The sequence below is a fragment of the Dama dama genome, chromosome 14 (genome assembly GCF_033118175.1).
Source record: "Dama dama isolate Ldn47 chromosome 14, ASM3311817v1, whole genome shotgun sequence".
In the NCBI taxonomy this organism is placed as follows: Eukaryota; Metazoa; Chordata; class Mammalia; order Artiodactyla; family Cervidae; genus Dama; species Dama dama.
The window spans coordinates 56,504,428-56,523,419 of record NC_083694.1 but is presented as its reverse complement, the minus strand read 5'-3'; the positions used below and the strand labels follow the sequence as shown (position 1 = coordinate 56,523,419).

Below are 18,992 nucleotides of genomic sequence, written 5' to 3'. Positions count from 1 at the left end.
CCCCACGCAGTGCAGTCATAAGCACCTCTGCAGCTTGGTCCTGCCCTCGGCTGGTGGACCTCTGGTGTGAATTCAGCTACGCTCATGCCTCACCCATGATTATTTCTGTATCCAGTTCTTTCTCCTTAAGTTTTCATAAGATTTAAGTTTCTGCTTCATTTTTGGATGGTGAGTTAACACCTCTGAAGGCAAATTATTATGTTATAGAAAATCTAGTTATGAGAAAGTATGTTGAGAAGGAAACAAGAAAGGTGATCTTATCGTTCTTAGTTATGGATCCTTTACCTAAACTGTTTTGTTTATATGTTTGTTTTTCTTACAAACACTTTGTTATAAATCTTTTGTTCGTTTTAGTTTTTTTTAATTTCAGAGACCTTTGAACATACACCAAAGCAGGTAGATTAGTATCATGAACTACCACACACCCCTCAATCTGCCAACCCCAAAAATAACCAAACTGGTTCCATTTCCCACACTCTTCCATTTAGCCCATCTTCTATTATTTTGAAGCAGATCCCAGATATACTATTTCATCTGTAAAAGTTTTAGTAAATAAAAAAAGAACTCTTTTTGTATCATAACCAGTAATTCCTAGTGTTCAAATTTCCCACTTGTCTCTTAAATATCATATGATACCGTTGATATACAAAATATTAAAAAAAAGATACAAATGAACTTATCTACAAAACAGAAACACTCACAGACTTAGAGAGGAACTTACAGTTACCAGAGGGGAAAGTGGGGAGCGAGGACAGATAGATTGGGAGTTTGGGATTGACACGTACACACTACTGTATTTTAAAAGGATAACTAACAAGGACCTATTATATAGCACAGGAAACTTGGCTCAAGATTCTATAATAACCTAAATGGGAAAAGAATTTGAAAAAAAAAAGGCTACTTCTATGGGTATAATTGAATCACAAATCACTTTGCTCTACACCTGTAATCAACTGTGTTCTGATATAAAACAAATATTTTTTTAAAATTTCCCAATTGTCTAAAACTGGTCATAAATGGATTTTTAGGAATACAATTTGAATCAGGGTTCAAATGAGGTTCATCTGTTGAAATTGGTTGCTTTGACTTTCAACAGCTTTAATCTTTTTTCTTTTTTTTTTTCTTGTAATTTGTTTGTTGAAGACACTGGGTTCTTTATTCTGTAGATTTGACCACAATCTAGATTTTGCTGCTAACCTTTCTGTGGTATAATTTTACAAGATCTCTGTCCATATTTTTCCTGTAAATCGGTAATCTAGAGCTTAATAATGTTCAGGTGTGGTTTCAATGGTGGCTATTCTTCCAACAGGAGGCATGTGATGCCGTCTGTCTCTTTCCATATTAGATGCTGCAGATGGTCAATGCCTGAATCTTTTGAAAGATCTACTGTTTCAAAATAGTGATATCTGACTCTATCACTTTCTCCTTCATAGAAGTATTCTAGCTTATAAATAAAGGAAGAATGAGAGAATCAGATACTACTATTTATCTACTGTTTCACACCCAAGATAATTGTTTGCTTTCCTCCATGTACCATTTCAAAACAATGAATTGCTTTCCTACCATCCTCCAACAGTAAACAGAGTTTAGTTTTTAGTATTACTATGAATTCATGGATTTTTAAACATGTGTTTCAATTCATTGCAGTTAATATTCTTATTGATGCTTCCCATTTTGACCACTGTGAGTCTCTTCCACTTGATTCCTGAATTTTAAACATGACTAGAGAACACTATCAGAGAAGGCAATGGCACCCCACTCCAGTACTCTTGCCTGGAAAAATCTCATGGACAGAGGAGCCTGGTGGGCTGCAGTCCACAGGGTCGCTAAGAGTCAGACACGACTGAGCAACTTCACTTTCACTTTTCACTTTCATGCATTGGAGAAGGAAATGGCAGCCCACTCCAGTGTCCTTGCCTGGAGAATCCCAGAGATGGCAGAACCTGGTGGGCTGCCGTCTATGGGGTCGCACAGAGTCGGACACGACTGAAGTGACTTAGCAGCAGCAGCAGCATCCTGGTGTTAGAGTAGGTATTGACTTTAGTTCTTAGGCCACTAGCACTGGATCCACAAATGTTGATGAACACCAGGTGGGGAGAGATAAAAAGAGCCTTCAGGTGTAGGCAGTGGATGGAGGAGGAGGAGGTCGGGGAAAGCCTGCAAGAGCAGTGTTTCTCAAACATTAATATGCATGTGAATTCCCTGGCAATCTTTTTGAAAGGCAGAGTCTGATGTAGCAGGCCTGGGGAGCTGAAGTGCTGCATATCTAAAAAGCCTCCAAGAGATGCAGGCATGCTGGTCCTCAGCTGCACTCTGAATAGCCAGGCTCTCCAAGTGATAGGTAGTTAGCAGGGTGTCAGGACTAAACGCTGAAGAAGCTCAGAGCAGGGATGAGGGAGCTGTCATAGAGGAGGCGGCATTTTGGCAGTGACTTTTCTTAAGAACCAGGAGCATAGCAACAGAGTAGTGGTATCTTCACTTTTCAACGTTAAAGAAATTATTATTAAGGTATAACATTCGTAGATCAAAGAGAACAAGATCCAGTTTTTGAGATACAATTCACACACTATAAAGTTCACCCTTTTAAAGTGTATACTTGAACACTCTTTCATATAGTCATAGAGATGTATAATTATTGCCACTATGTAATCCCAGAACATTCCCATCACTCCCCAAAAGAAATTCCGTATCCATTAGCACTCATTCCCTACTTCCCCCTCCCTCAGCCCCTAGCAATCACCAATCTATTTTCTATCTCTGTGGATTTGCCTATTCTGGACTTTTAATATAAATAAAATCATACTATATGTAGTCCTTTGTGACTGGCTTCTTTCACTGAGCATCATGTTTTCAAGGTCCACTCATGTCATGGCATGTATCTGTACATTATTGCTTTTTATAGTTGAGTAATATTCCATGGTATGGACAGATCGCATTTTGTTAATCATCACCAGCTGATGAACACTTGCTATTATGAATCATGCTGCTATAAATATTGATGCACACATTTTGTGTGTATGTGTGTGGCATATATTTTCAATTCTTCAGGGTATATACTTAGGAGTGGAATTGCTGGATCATAGTGGTAACTCTATGTTAACTTTTTGAGGAACTGCCAAACTGTTTTCCAAAGCAGCAATACCATCTAGCATCTTCGGTTTGATGAATAAATGTTTATACACAGCACACACCCATATCACCACCACCTAGGTCAAGAATAGGAAATTATCACCACTCTAGAACCCTCCCTTGAACCTCTAGTTTACCTCTGTCACTACCAACGGCTGGGGCTTTGAGAAGTAGAATGGGGGGCGGGTGGGGAACGTGCCCTGTGGTGAGAGCAGCCTTACCAAAGGCATGGTGAACCAGGCAGGGCTTTACATCAGCTTTAAATCCTTCTGTGTGGACACATATCACTTTCTCCTGCTGTACCCAGGCCTGGTGAGCAAACAGTCTTCCTCACTTCCTGTGCAGCCAGCGGGCCCTTTCAGAGCAACAGCAAACCCTGACTTGGGATCCTCCGGGAGGCCCCAGGGTTGGGGGTGGGCAGCTGAAGCAGGGAAGCCACGTGTCCGATGCCCAAGATTCATCCCGAAGGACAGCTTCAGCGCCAAGCACCCTGGTGACGCCTGCAGCAGGGCCAGTGGCTGCCGTGGGGGAGTCTGCCTTGGCCATGGTCCTGTCACCGTCCCTCCCGCCCCTTGGATGTCCACTTACCTCCCACCAGCAGTCCCTTTGGAAAAGCCCAGGCTTCCAGAGAGGCCGGACTGTCTGAGCAGGTCTCCCACAAGCAGGCAGTCAGGACGGGGCAGTGGGAAATGCAGCCTCCTGTTCTGCGGTCAAGATCTTCAGAGCGCACTCCGCTGGGAGGCACTCCTGCGAGGTGGCCCTTGCAGAGTCCAAGCCTGCCGTCAACCACAGTGAGGCCCCAGCTCTGGGAGGACCCTGCTCCTGCCTCAGTGGTTCTCCTGCATCCAGCCCTGCAGACTTCTCTCTCTGGTATTGTCCCAGCACACATGCGTATGCACACACACACACACAGTCACAGTCACAAAACTGAAAACTGCTCAGAGATGTATCACTGACCTGCAAATCCTTGACTTGCCAATGACATTTCCATACCAGCACCCCCACCGGAAGTCCCTCCTGCCAGCTCCTCTAAGAGATTGTGTGAGACCACCCCACCCTCCCCAAACAGGTGTTCTGGCTTTGTTTCCAGAATACCACCCCTGACACAAACAGCCTGAAGTTGTCATGTCTTTTCAGCCCACTGTCTGGGAATCTACCACTTAGAGGTGGATTTGGTTGGGTCTTCTTGAAAAGACGCACAATGTCCCTGGGAGGACCAACCTGCTGCATGTCAGCGTGTGTTAGTTTAATGGATGACTCAGCTGCCAACACTGAGCTGACAAGGGCAGCTGCAGGCCTGGGGGTGTGGACGGGGAGTGGAGGGTATAAATTCCTGGATCACGGTGACCATGATGGGCAGGGCAGGCTGGGGCACGCTGCAGGAGCCCTGGGCAGTCCAAGGTTCTGGAGAGATTCCCAAGTCAGGATCTAGAAAGGAAAATGGGAGGAAGCCAGAGACTAACTTCTTAAGGTTATATTTTATATGCACCAGGCAGGGGCCGGAAGCCAACTTCCCTTCCTCTTCCCCAGGGTCCTCTTGCTCCTACTTGTCTCTCTTCTTCTTCTCTTCCCACGCTTACTTTCCTCTCCTCCACACTGCCCTTCCCCTATTCCTTTCCTCTGACCCTGAAACAGAAAATAACCTTATTAGCTCTATTTCCTCTATATTAGACTTAAAAGGCTTTAGCGTCAGGTTCTGTTGTTATGGCATCACTTGATAGGAAAAATGCATCGTCTAGCCCTGTGCCTGACTCATCACAGGTGCTCAGCAAGTGCTGGTTAAGGGAATAATGGCATGAATGAAAGTGACTTCATTTTGAGTTGCTAAGGCCAGATCTGGAGGTGGACTTTTGGAACCCATACCTATTTGGGTGACCACTGACTTTCCTGCAGGCACAGATCAGAGGTGTCTGTTGCCCTGGGCTCCCACAAGATTCCAAAGATGAAGCCAGGATGGGACCCAGGATCCAGACCCCTAATCTTGTGATTTCTTTTCTTGCCTCTTTGCAGCTTTTGCTTCTGGAGGGGTCAGTGGGCAAGGACTGATGGGGTCACAGCGCCCTCTGCTGGTGTATTTTCAAAGGCAGTTTTTGCATATCTGGGTTTATATTTAATAATGTTTACTTTTGTTTTTAATGGGCTTGGGGGAGACTGGGAATGAGGATCTGGTTTTATGACAGGCTTATTCTTCATGAATGTCAAGACCGAAAGTGGCCCTTGGTGATAAAAATGAGTGTCAGGGTGGGCTCCCAGGCATTAATAATTTAATTGAAAGCAGGTTCTGGTTTTAACAACCTCCCTGACCCCAGTGCCTAAGTGTCAGGTGGAAACACCTTCTGCTCCAGGCTCAGTGCCGTATCTCTGATAGTAGCAGGCTCTCTCACTTGGTTTTAAGAGGGATGCATGTGATTTTGTCTGAGTGAGCTGAGAGAACTTTCTCCAAGCGGGAGAAGCAAAGTTGCCCACAGCAGGATTGGCTCCTGGGCAGGGGCTGGCACTGAGCTTTCTGTACTCATCATGAATCGTGGCTCCCCCAAAGCCGGGCAGACACTGAAGAACTCCTGGGCAGGAAGGTAGCGGGCAGAGGGAGAGAACCCAAGGCCAAACTAACCCAGACTGTGGCCGCCCCTTGCTCAGGGAAGCCCCCTGTTTTCCATACAGCGGACGGCACAGCACGGCTTCTCACACTAGAGCACATTAGAGTCACCTGGGAAGCCGTGTTAAAATGCAGGTCCTGATTCAGTAGGCCTGCCTTCTAGCCTGAGACTCTGCATTCCAAACAAGCTCCTAGATGATGCTGGTGCTGCTGGTCTAGGGACCACACAGGGAAAGCAAGCGTGTAGAGGAAATAGATTCTGACATCAGAATGCTCAGGCAGAATTCTGACCTCACCTCTGCCACCTAATGCTGTGACCTTGGACAGATTATTTTCATTACCTTCTCTCTCTGAGTCTGCTTCATCCTGCACAAAATAGGGAAGATGACCGTTTACGTGACCTCATAGAAAGACAGACAGAATGACTTCATGGGGTTGTTGTACGAATAAAATGAAATGATGCAGGTGAAGTTCTTAGTGCAGAGCCTGTAGTGTCCAGCGCATGGCAAATATCTTTATACTCATGTGTCCATCCGGCAAGTGTCTGTCAACCCCCTGCTGTGCCCTTGGCACTGCCATGGGCCCCACATCGAGCAGTGACAGAAACACAATCTCTGCTCTCAAGGAACTTACGCTCGAGCAGAAGACAGACCACAGACAAGTGAAAAGGATAGGATGTGAGCGGGTGCTGAGTGAGCTGCAGAGGCAAACAAAGGAGAGTGAGGACGATGAGGAACGTTGAGCATGAGCATCCTGTTGTTTGTGCAGACTGGGGAAGTGTCACTGAGAAGGGAACACTGACATATACACGCTACCATGTGTAAAATAGATCACGAGTGGGAAGCTGCTATATAACACTGGGAGCTCAGCTTGGGGCTCCGTGATGGCCTGGGCGGGGGGTGGGAGGGAGGCTCAAGAGGGAAGGGATATATGTATATAACACAACCCTGTAAAGCAATTATACTCCAATTTAAAAAAAGTTCATTTGGATTTTCTGTAAAATGGGGAAAATTCAAATGAACTTTCTGGCCAACCCAATATATGTTAAAACTCAGAACTGTACATCTCCAAAATGCAATGTATGCAAATACTTTTAATTTAAATAGAGACTATTTTAAAATGACAAAAAAGAGAATGTGATTTTGAGGGGATGACCTCGTGGATAGCTGAAGAAATGGGAGGGACCACTGGTGAGTGCAAAGGCCCTGAGGAAAGAGTGTACACGGTGTGTGTGAAGAACAAGGAGGAACCCGGGGTGGTGGGGGAGGAAAACGGGTAAGGGATGAGTGTGGAGGAGCAGGGTCCATCCTTGAGGGCATTTCAAGCAGCAGCTTTGGATTTTTCTCTGACAGAAAAGGGCAAATGCTGGAAGTTCTGAGCGTAAAAGCAACACGATCTAACTGACATTCTAAAAGGACAAGTTTGGCTTGTTGGGGGTGGACTGTGGGAAATCCTCCTCTACTCCAGGAGCACTGTAATTGCTCAGGCGAGAGAGGAGGGTGGGGTGCAGAGATCCCTGGGAGCAGTGGTGGGAGGGTATGTATTCATGGCTGTAAACATCTACCCACATCCATCTTGTTCCCTATTATCCACCCCCCTTCTTTGGGCTGCACTGAGTCTTAGTTGTGGAATGCAGGATCTTTGGTTGTGGCCGAGAACTCCTAGTTGCAGCACGTGGGATCTAGTTCCCTGACCAGGGGGTCAAACCCCAGCCCCCTGCACTGGGAGTACAGAGGCTTAGACACTGGAGCACCAGGGAAGTCCCTCCTCGTTTCCTTTTAAATTATCCTTTGAGTGGGGTCCATTTGCCCCCTTCCTCTGGGTGAACACTTGGATAAGGCACAATTTCATTGGCCTCTCCCAGGAAACAGAAAGATCCAAGGTGCTTCTCATCAGAAAGCATTTGGGGAGATCTCACCTGGTTTTGTCTCTGTTCTTAAGGGTCCTTCCTGGGCCATCTTTCTCTGCCTTAAAAAAGAAAAGAAAAGAAAAGAAAGCTGTTAGTTTTATTATACAAATAATGCATATTCCTTGTAGAAACATTAGAGATTATAGATAAACACAAAGAATGACATCAGAAATTGTCATAATCTTACTGCTCAGAGAAAACCACTGTTATTATTCTATTCTTGTATATTTCTTTCTAAGTCTCTTCAGTTCATGCAGGCTCTATGTGCATGCACACACACACACATGTAAATTTTTTACTAAAAAATGGGATGATATGCTAACACTAAGTAATACACCAATACTATTGATGGCATTAAATATATTTCAACAACATATTATTCTTAATGTCGGCAGAGCATCTCATTTTATGGGTGTACCACAATTTATTTAACCAATGGGTGTCCATTTATGTTGTTTCTGATTTTTAAATATATACATGTCATAAATGACTCCATGATGAGTATCCTTGTAGCTAAATCCTGGCAGCCATCTGTAATTTTTCCCCTATCTTTTAAAGCATCTGATACGTATCACCAAGTTGCTCTCAGCAATATTTGTGTGAATTAGACTCATCCTGGAGTTGCTCATCTCCCCACAGACATAACACCCATAAAAAACAAAATGAACGTTTCTTGGTCACATTTAAAAGCTGATACTGATATTAAAGTGTCAGGTGGGCAACTCTGCACCATTTTGTTTCACCACCTGCTGAAGGCACATTCTTCATCTTCTGGGTCCTCTAGGATTGGAATTAGGGTCAGGCTTTCAGACTCACTGTTCAATCCCTGAGTAAGATCTGGATTGAATTTGGTTGTGGTTTTTTTTTTTCCTAATATAGAGGGAAGTACCAGAATCACCTTGGTCACACTTATCAGAGGGTAAATCACCTTTCAAACACTGAGGAGGGTGCAGGGAGGCTCTAGGGATCCCTGAAGCCAGACAGGGACACTTAGGAAGGTGGGTGGGAAGTTCATGGCCACGGAAATGTATATACTCAGACCTGTTGCACCTGGGGGGGATGGGGCTCCTGACCATGGTGGTGGATGCCTGAGCCCACCCTCACCCACCTTCTGGGGCTGGCGGCAACCTGTGACAAGGGAGAAGGGAGGCGGTGAGTGCGGGTCATACCAGGGCCCAGGGCAGTGATGGGAATGGATGATACAGTCTGGCCTCCTCCTGGGCCCAGCCCTGCCTGCCTAACTTTCTCTGCCGACTCCTTGAGTCAGGGCCTGGGGCTGCAGCACCTGTTACCTGTGGGTGGGCTGGGGCGAGCCACTTGCCCCTCACTCCTCACTCTGCTAGAAATCAGACACTGACATTACAAAGGAAGGATACTGCTTTACAAGGGACGACTCTGTCCTCTAGAACACAGTCTCAATCCCCATACCATCTAATAATTTCTTATTGATTCATTTCCTAATATACACTTCCTCTCAAAAGTTGTTCTTTTAATATTGAAGTAGATCAAATCTCATTTAATTGCAGACCTCACTCTGATTGGAATCAGTCCAGTTGTTGGGAAACTGCGATGGAGAACTGAAACTTTTTAATCTGGGAAAGGCAATTCTGACTTCATCGTCATTGTTATCGGAGTAGTCTGGGTTTTTTGAGAGTTGAATTCCTCCAAATATGTTCTCTTTTAGCTCTCACTGAAAGTGAAGTGAAAGTCTCTCAGTTGTGTCTGACTCTTTGCGACCCCATGGCCCATATAGTTCATGGAATTCTCCAGGCCAGAATACTGGAGTGGGTTGCCATTCCCTTCTCCAGGGGATCTTCCCAACCCAGGAATTGAACCCAGGTCTCCCGCATTGCAGGCAGCTTCTTTACCAGCTGAGTCACCAGGGAAGCCCAAGAATACTTGGGAGTAGGTAGTCTACTCCTTCTCCAGCAGATCTTTCTAACCCAGGAATGGAACTGGGGTCTCCTGCATTGCAGGCGGATTCTTTACCAGCTGAGCTACCAGGGACGCCCCAGCTCTCATCACACCCCTTTGAGTTAGGTGTGGTTACACTCACATTCCAGATGAAAACACCCAGTCTGAGAGGTGACGTGACTTACCTACAGCCACACCATTGATTTATGTCTAGAGCCAGCTGACCCTCAGGTCTGTTTCTCCCTTGATCTCATCTCATTGCCCTTGGAAACGCAACCAGCCCCAGAGAGTCACAGAGCACTAGCCCAGGAGTCAGAAAACCTGAGTTCTGGTCTTGGCTTTGCTACACATGGGCTGTGTGACTGAGGGCACTTCTCTGCATCTCTCTGGGTCTCAGAAGCCTCACAGTAAACTGAAAAGATCTGACCATTCTCTGAGATTCCTTCTAACCGTGGAGCCTTAGTTCAGGCTTATTGGGCGGTAACCGAAAGCCGCTTTGCTTAAACAGTAATGGGCACGGTAGTCCAAGAGTCCGGAGACTCTCATGAAGCCAAGTCAGGGGCCAGCACCAGGCCAGCAGGGCTGAGGCAGGCAGTGGTACTTGCTGCCCCCTCTGTGGAACTGCACGAGTCTCCACTTCTCTCAGCTCCTCTGTTTTCAGCCTTCTCTCTCTGCAAAATGGTTTATTTTTTTTTCTGTAGATTACCTTTCTCTGCTTCTTTGGCCAATAGTGACAGATGCCTCCCCAGTTCCTAATTACAAGACCAGTTCTGGGGGCCAACTGAGTCTCCCCAAATCCCAATTTCAAATTCCCAGGGACAGAAATCAGTTGGGCAAGTTGAGGTTGGATGTCCACCTTGTTCTGATCAATTGGGTCCTGTAGCACAAAGCAGAAGTGGTGGCCCAGGTTGGGGAAACGCGCCCTCCCCACAAGAGGCTCTGTTCTCAGGAGAGGGGTCACATCTTTTCAGAGAAGAGACAGGTTAAGCATAATTCCCTTCCAGATGAGGTGACCTTGAAACCAACAGAAAAAGCACAAGCTCACAGCAAAGCTGGCCCACGGGACACGTCGGCAGGAATGACAGGCTGTGGCTCCCTGAAGGTCTGTTCCCAAGGGCAGACACGACAGCTGTCTGACAGCCAGGCAGACCTGTCCCCAAACACACAGTGTTGTCCTTCTGCGGCCTGTGAGTTGGATGACATGAAACTGGGACACAGGGGAGCTTGGACAGGGTCAAGGGACAGGGACTGCGGAGACCACTGCCCCCAGGCCTCGGGGCTTGGTTAGCACTGCTCGGTCATTTGCACAAAGAAGACAGCGCTTCAGCTGATCCTAGCAGCTGTTTCCCTGATGCCCTTGTTTCAGGTCTTCAAACCAGCACACGGGTTCTCTCTTGCTGTATAACAAATTGCCTCAAAACCTAGCAACTTAAAGCAACAAGCATTTATTATTTCACAGAGTCTGCAGGTCAGGTAGTTAGGAGAAGCTCATCTGGGTTCTGGCTCATTGTCTCCTCATGAGGTGCGGCAGTCAACGATGGCCAGGGCTGCAGTCCTCTCAAGGCTCAGCAGGGGCTGGAAGAGGGCTACTCACACCAGTGTCAGCAGGAGGCCTTGGCTCCTTGCCTTGTGGCACTCACCATAGGCCTGCTTGAGTCCACACCCCACGGCAGTGAGCTTCACCCAGAATGAGTGTGCGAAAGAGAGCAAGATGGAAGCCACATGTCCTTTATGACTTCGTCTCAGAAGTAACACACTATCACTTCCAACATATTCGATTCATTAGAAGCCAGTCACTGTGTCTAGTCCTCACTTATACGGAGAGGAACTATGTTCCTCTTGAAAGAGTATCGAATTTGTGCGTCTATGCCAAACCAGAACTGAGCACAGAACTGAGCCAGACAATGTTCCCAAGGGTTTGGAGGTTTAGGAGTCAAGAGATGGGGTCTGGGGGGTCCTGTTTGGTGGCAGAAATCAGTCTCCAAAGATATTCTAATCTCCAGAACTTGTGAATATGTTATGTTATACAGCAAAGGGGAATTAAGGTTGATCATCAGCTGACCTTAAACTAAGGAGAATAGCTGGATTATCTAGGAGGGCTCAATGTAATCACAGGGGTCCTTCCAAGTGGAAGAAGGAGGCAGAAGAAGAATCAGAGTGATCCTGAGCACTATTTACAGTAGCTAGAACACAAAAGCAACCCAGATGTCCATCAACAGATGAATGGATAAGGAAGCTGTGGTACATATGTACAATGGAGTATTATTCAGTCATAAAAAGGAATGCATTTGAGTCAGTTCTAATGAGGTGGATGAACCTGGAGCCTATTATACAGAGTAAAGTAAGTCAGAAAAAGAAAAATATTGTATATTAACACATATATATATGGAATCTAGAAAAACGGTACTGATGAACTTATTTGCAGGGCAACAGTGGAGATGCAGACACAGAGGACAGACTCATCGACACAGGGATGGGGAGAAGGAGAGAGTGGGATATATGGAGAGAGTGGGATGTAAGGAGAGAGTAGCATGAAAACATTTACACTGCCGTATGTAATATACATAGCCAATGGGAATCTGCTGCATGACTCAGGGGACTCAAACCAGGGCTCTGTAACAACCTAGAGGGGTAGGATGGGGAGGGAGGCAGAAGAGAGGTTCAAGAGGGAATGGACATAGGTATACCCATGGCTGATTCATGCTCATACTTGGCAGAAACCAACATAATACTATAAAGCAATTATCTTTCTATTAAAAATAGATTAATCTTTAAATAAAAGAATCAGAGTGATGCAGAGTGAGAGAGACTTGACTGGCCACTGCTGGCTTTGAAGATGGAAGAGGGCCGTGAGCTGGGGAAGACATGCAGCCTCTAGAATCTGAAAAAGGCAAGGAACCAGATTCTCCTGAGCTGCAGAAGGAATGTAGGCCTGCCAACACCTTGATTGTAGCCCAGTGGGACAGATTTTGGACCAATTCTGTGTTGTCTTAAGCCATTCAATGTGTCATCTGTCCCAGCAGCAATAGGAAATGAACAGAGGGTGATACCCACCTTTCTACCTTTTGTAATCTATTCTGTTTCATCAAAGTTGTACTATTTTTGGACTTATTTATATATAGTCCATATTTTTAATACCCCTGTTTACCATCTCTTCTTTAAAACTATAAGCTCCTTGAGGGCAAAGTCTATGTTTTGGGGGGGGGGTTTGTTTATTTTTTTCAATGCATATCTGAAGCACCCAAGGCACTGCTCATAACTATGCAGCCATTAGGAACTTGATCAGTTATTTTCCAGACCAGATGGCAACCCACTCCAGTGTTCTTGCCTGGAGAATCCTGTGGACAGAGGAGCCTGGCAGGCTACAGTCCATAGGGTCGCGGGAGTCGGACGCAACTTAGCAACTAAACCACAAAAGTTGAAGCAGCCAACTTAGCAGAGCGACAAAACAAGAGAAAGCTGATGTGAAATAAAACGTGGAATCCCATTCATTCATCCTTCATTGAACTGAATCCAAAGAATTTCACCCATGGCAGGATAGTTTGTTGAAATCCTTTCTCTGTATCTTTCTTTGTTCTCATTTCAAGACAGCAGCCAGGCTTCCCCTTATCTTGGTGGAGGGATTTTGGGCAGGACACGGCATGGGGCAGTGAGAGGTCAATGGCTCGTCCCCACCTTTAAAGGCCTCTGAAGGGCAAGGTCTCCTTCAGGTGAGGTGGGGATGAGGATACAAGCCAGAGAATAAGGGTGGATCCTCAGAGCCCTGAAAGGGAGCAAGTTCCCACGAGCAGTGGAGCCTCAAGTCCTGCTTGGTACTGAAACCTCAGAGGGAGGCAGTGCAGGCTAGACCCTGGGCTCAGGAGTTCCTCCCATTGCCCAACACACACACACACTCCTGGGATCATACAGAATGGCATCTGATATCTTCAGGGCCTTCCCTTTGACCTGGGACATCTGTAGAACCAGGTGAAGTGGAGGGAGGCGGTGGAGACACTAAGGATGACCCTAAGGATTTCCCACTGAACCATCAGGAAAGCAAGAAGCAAGGCTGGAGTCTGAAACACAGTGATTTTGATCTAAAAAAGTGATAGTCCTTCCACTCTCAAGTTTGAGACTGATATTCAATACTTTGACTCCTGCTTTGGCTTTAAACGAAGATTTTACTCTCCGGGTGGAAGGAGCCAGGGGCAGGGTGGTATGTGAGAAGGCAGCAAGCCTTTCAAGGAGCGGGGAGAGGCTGAACCCAAGCCGCTGATGGGTCCTGAGGCAGCATTAAGTTGGAACTATGTCCTCGGTCATACAGGAGTAGAAGTACAGATAAATCAGAAAGCAGGTCCAGACGCCAAGGGTGAAAAGGATGCCCAGGCGTGGTATGGAACTTTCCTGTTATATGGGGAGAAAGTCAGGAGCCTGAAGCGAGATCAGCTGGGCAGCTGGTAAGGCACCCTGCCCTCCACAGAGGCCTCTGGGCAGCCCCCAGCCTGGGCTAAGCAAGTCCTCCTTTTTCGAAGTGCCACGCCCTCTAAGGCCGGGTGGATGCGGTGGGGGCGGAGCCTGCACAGGCTGGGGTAGATGGTAATACGCCCTGGAGCACCGCCTTTGGGATGACTGGGCACCCGATTGAGACAAGGGGCTTGCAGGGATCTACCTACCCCTGATTGTAGTTGTTCTGTGGGGTACACAACAAACGTTTCTCCTGTGGAGGGCAGAAACGGCACAAGAAAGATTATTTTTCCCTGGTCCAAGATGGCCAGGCTGCTGGGCATCTCATCTGGTCTTGCTATAGGAGAGGATAGAACAATATAGTTGCACTTGGGAGTGGGCGCATCCAGGGTTGAGTCCTACTTGGTCATGGTTTCAGAATCTCCCCAGTCCTAGAGGGCAAGACCCCAGAGTGGATTCAAGACTAGGGAGGCATCCCCGGGCCGGGAGAGGAGTGGAACCAGGCGAGAGAGCGGATCCAGGGGAGGTACGGGCAGGGGAACAGGAGCCCAGGGGTGTAACACTGGGGCGGGGTAGGGAGGGCTTCACTTACAAAGCAGGAGTCGCATTGGTGAAGGGAATCCATTGGGTCTTTTTGTTGTTGCAGTGCCACCATCTTTTTCTGAAGAGAGAGTGGTGCTCTACCAACTCCATCCATTTTCCTGAGCTGGAGCTGTGGATCTGCGTCTGTCTTTCCTATCAGCCTGAGTTCTTGCTGCATCTTCAGTCCTCTCCTAAACGGACTGGGGAGTCAGGAAGGGGCAGAATTGGGGAGAATAATTTTCAACATGAGAGGAACTAACCAGTAGCATGGGTGGCCATGGAGGGTCTTGACTCCAAGCCACTGGGGCAAGAGAAGCTAAGACAGCTCCTTGAAGGTTCTGGGAGTCCTCTGAACTTCAAGGACATTTGGCAAAGAAAAGGAAGGAGACTCTTTAGGGATGAGGAGAGATGGGGGCAGGTTGTACTTACAACTTGCTGTTCTTCTGTATATTTATTAAAACATCCATCTTCTCATCCATATCCTTTTGCATTTCCTTCCAAGAGAGAATTCAAAGCTAGAATCATCATCATGAAGGGCTTCAGAAATCCCTTTCTCCTGCTTCACTCTGTGAACCACTGCAAGGCCACCTCCACATATTTCTTCCTCAAGAATCCTCACTGGCCCTGGCTGAGGTAGCTCACAGAATATCCATGACACATGCCACCCACCCCTCCTTGTCTCCTTCCCCATTCCATGATGAAACTGAAGCACAAGCAGAGTCCTTAGGGGCTTGTTCAAAGTCTCCAGGTGAGTCAGAGGCCAGGATCTGTTTTACCTGATCTTCCACTTGAATGAAACCCTATCTGCCTTGGTTCAATGCCTATAAAATCATGGAACCAAGAAAACAAATCTTACGACCCCAAAAGACACTTCTGACTCCAATGGTTTGACCCCTGACATGTACACAGATCCTGTATATCTATGTTTGTTCCATCTCTTACCCAATTCCTGGCAGAAATGGTCAACACAAAACAGATAATAGTGCAAATGGCTCCTCACATGTATTGTTAAGAACTGAAATAATAATAAAGTCTTCTTGGTAAAGTTTAGAGCTAAAAAATTTGACCTGGAAAAATTGGAGAGAAATAGTGGTCACAAAGAAACTCTAAGATTACTGATAGTATCTGTTGAGGACAAAAACAGGATTGGATTGAATATCACAAAAAATAAAAAATAATTTGCTTCCAGGAGAATCATTTTAATAATTAAAAAAAAAAATGAAAGATTTGGGAAGAGTTTACTGATCTGGGGTAGAAAATTAATCAAGGAATTACTGTCAGGATGGAAATGATTTCCCAAAAAGGTCTTTTTGAAAAGCATTTAAGTGTTTGTATAAATTTTGAATAAGAAACTTGTATTCATAAGTAAAGTCAAAATATCCTTGAAGTCACAATTCCCCCTGGGTCCAGGGACTTCCTTGGTGGTACAGTGGCTTAGACTCTGAGCTCCCACTGCAGAAGGCCCAGGTTGCATCCCTAGTCGGGAACTAGATCCCACCTGCTACAACTAATGATCCCACGTGCCACAGTCAAATAAATAAATATCTTTAAAAATTTCCCCTGGGTCTAAAACATAAGAGTCAATACATTCCACTTTCTTAGAAGTCTCACCATCACTTCAAACTCATACTTCAAACTGATCTCCATCATTTTCTCTTTTAAATTTGCTGTTTCCCTACTGTCCTTGTCACTGTCATCTCTTTCTTCTAGCCGTCCAGATTAAAACTGGTGCTTCATGCACGCTTGCCTCTCCTATTTTCTTTCTACTGAATCAGTCACCAAGCATGCTATTTTCCCTTCACTGCATCGTTCGGATTTACCCTATTCCTTCTGTTCCTACACTGGGTCCAGCCTTCTTCACCTTGAGTGGGGATGCGCCTTCCTGTTTGATATTCTTGCTCCAGACGACCCCTACCTGCCCCCTGGTGCCCGCACCCCCACCCCGCCCCAGCCACCTTGCAAGCAGCTGCCTACTCAGCTTTCTGAAGTGCTGTTCCTAGCGTGTTCTTTGATTAAGAATCTCCAGAGGCCTCTTACCGCTTACACAACCAAGTCCCAACCTGTCTGCCCGTCTTTCAAAAGCCTTCATTATCCATCGCCTTTGTGCCCACTCCGTTTTATTTCTCACAGTTTCCCCCAATGATCCTACTTATATGACTGATCTCCCCACTGACCGTGATAAGCTTTGCATTCCTCCTGCTTCCATGCTGTGTGCAAGCTGCTCCCGTGCCCAAAATAGCCTCCTTTGTGCCTTGTGATACCCAGTCCTACCCACTAACAAAACACTGTGTTTGCATTTTAATACAGAAATAGCACAGTCCTTTGCAGAAAAATTGGACAATACAGAGGAATATAAAAGGGAAAATTAATCTCATCATCTAGTGATAACAGCAATTAACCCTTTTGGTATATTTCTTTCCAGTCTTTTTTCTATATAATTACTTACCTATTTTTTTTTCACTTAGTTGTGATCAGCCTGTATATTTTTACTTGCATCTTGTTTTTTTAACTTCTCATTATAAGCATTCTTTCTAAACACTGTCTCCTATAGTTAATTTTCATTATATGTTAATAGAGATATCATATTTTATTTGACTATTCCTCTACTATTGGAAATTGTGGTTGTTGACAATTTTTTGCTGTTATAAATAATCCTGTGATGAACATCTTTTTATATGTACCCATGTGGGCATTTCTGATTATTCTCATAGGTTAAATTCTGAGAAGTCAAGGAGTTGATAAGTCATAGGGTTTTGATATTTTTGATACCTATTGTCTACATTCCTTTTCAGTTTTGTACAAACTTGTACTCTGATCAGCTACAAAGAGCATTCCTATCTTGATTTGTAATTGTCATAGATTAAAACTTGGTTTATTTGAATGTGGCAATTACCTAAGTATTGTTTTCATTTGCGTTTATTTGATTATTCATTAGGTAAAACTTTGTATTTATTGCTTTTTAGTAATATTCTTATCTGTGGATTGTTCACATACAACTTTGCCCATTATTCTATTTGACTGTTAATGATTTGTGTGAGTTTTATATGTTATAGATAAAAACCTTTTGTCTATGTCGATCATATTTGTGGAAAATTATTTCCTTCAAACTGTTGTGTGTGGTGCTTTCCTGTTATGATTTTTAAATTTTTTATATTGTTAAACATATTAGTATTTCTTTTATGATTTCTTTTATTGTAATTATATTTAGCCCATTCAGTTAAATACATACAATTTCTTTTTTTTTAATTCCGTTTATAGTGTTAACTGAGTTAAGTTTTTCCCTTATGTAATCAGGCAATATTCTTCTTTTTGTTTAATTTTTATTGGAGTATAGTTGATTTACAATGTTTTATTAAAGTTTCTGCAATACAGCAAAGTGAATCAGATAAGCATAGATCCACACTTTGTAAAATTCTTTTCCCATGTAGGTCATTACATTGAGAAGAGTTCCCTGTGCTATACAGTAGTTTCTTATTGTTATCTATTTTATATATTGTAGTATGTATATGTCAACCCCAGTCTCCCAATTTATCCCTCCTCCCCTGCCCCTCCCCCCAGTAATCATAAGTTTATTTTCTTCATCTGTGGTTGGATTTTTGTTTTGTAAGAAAGTTCATTTGTAACATTTTTTAAGATTTCACATATAAGTAATAGGATATTTGTTTTTCTCTCTCTGACTTACTTCACTGAGTATGACAATTTCTAGGTCCATCCATGTTGCTGCAAATGACATTACTTCATTATTTTTTATAGTTGAATAATATTTCATCACATAAATATTCTTAATATTAATAATCTTTTCCTTCTCACTGATAATTTTAAAAATCATCTTTATTGTATTTTAAAATTTATAGAGCTGTGGTGCCCAATTGTGAGCATAGAATTGAATCAACTGAGGATCTTTAAAAGTTACCAATGCCCAGACCTCTGATTTCACTGCTATGGGGTGCAGCCAGCCGTAAAGAGAGGCCGCTCAAAACCACAGTACAGGTAATTCCAACGTGTGGCCAGTGTTAACAGCTACTGCTAAAGTGCTTAGGACCTGGTTCTCATCAGAAGCAACCATCTTAATCATGTAACAGCATTTTGAGCAACGGTGCCCCAGCTTGGAGGTTTTCATTCAGTTCATCTGGTCCGGGGCCTGGGGCTGGAGAAATCCACAGAAGTGATCCCTGTCAGAGAGGCTGTTACAGGGTTCTCTGTGCTGCTTTATTTAATTTGCTTATCCTTGGGCTGTACCACCTTCATTTGATTATTGTGACTTCATTATGAATTTTAATATCTGGTGAGGGTAATGCCTCTTTACAACTCTTGAAAAATTTATGGGTAAATGCGTTTGCCAATTCATGCTTTTACATTGGTTGTTCTCAAATTTCTTCCTGGGGAACATGAATGAAACCCCAGGGTGCGAGGACCTGC

The 18,992-nt window shown here is 44.7% G+C and overlaps 1 protein-coding gene across 6 annotated transcripts in view; it reads right to left on the bottom strand.

The window, feature by feature from the left end:
* Nucleotides 1-432: 432 nt before the first annotated feature.
* The window catches only part of TEX35 (testis expressed 35), a 29,584-nt gene continuing 11,024 nt past the window's right edge, over nucleotides 433-18,992 (bottom strand). For 3 of the 6 annotated variants that reach the window (XM_061160795.1, XM_061160800.1, XM_061160801.1), the window contains 5 exons: nucleotides 15,003-15,067; nucleotides 14,584-14,773; nucleotides 14,201-14,244; nucleotides 7,644-7,693; nucleotides 433-4,557 (listed from right to left, as the gene is read on the bottom strand). In XM_061160795.1, the coding sequence (XP_061016778.1) occupies nucleotides 4,388-4,557; nucleotides 7,644-7,693; nucleotides 14,201-14,244; nucleotides 14,584-14,773; nucleotides 15,003-15,067 (519 nt within the window). In that variant the 3' untranslated portion in view covers nucleotides 433-4,387. Of the gene's footprint in view, nucleotides 4,558-7,643; nucleotides 7,694-11,140; nucleotides 14,329-14,583; nucleotides 14,774-15,002; nucleotides 15,068-18,992 lie in introns of those variants that run through there. The other 3 variants (XM_061160797.1, XM_061160796.1, XM_061160798.1) reach the window with 3 other exon arrangements.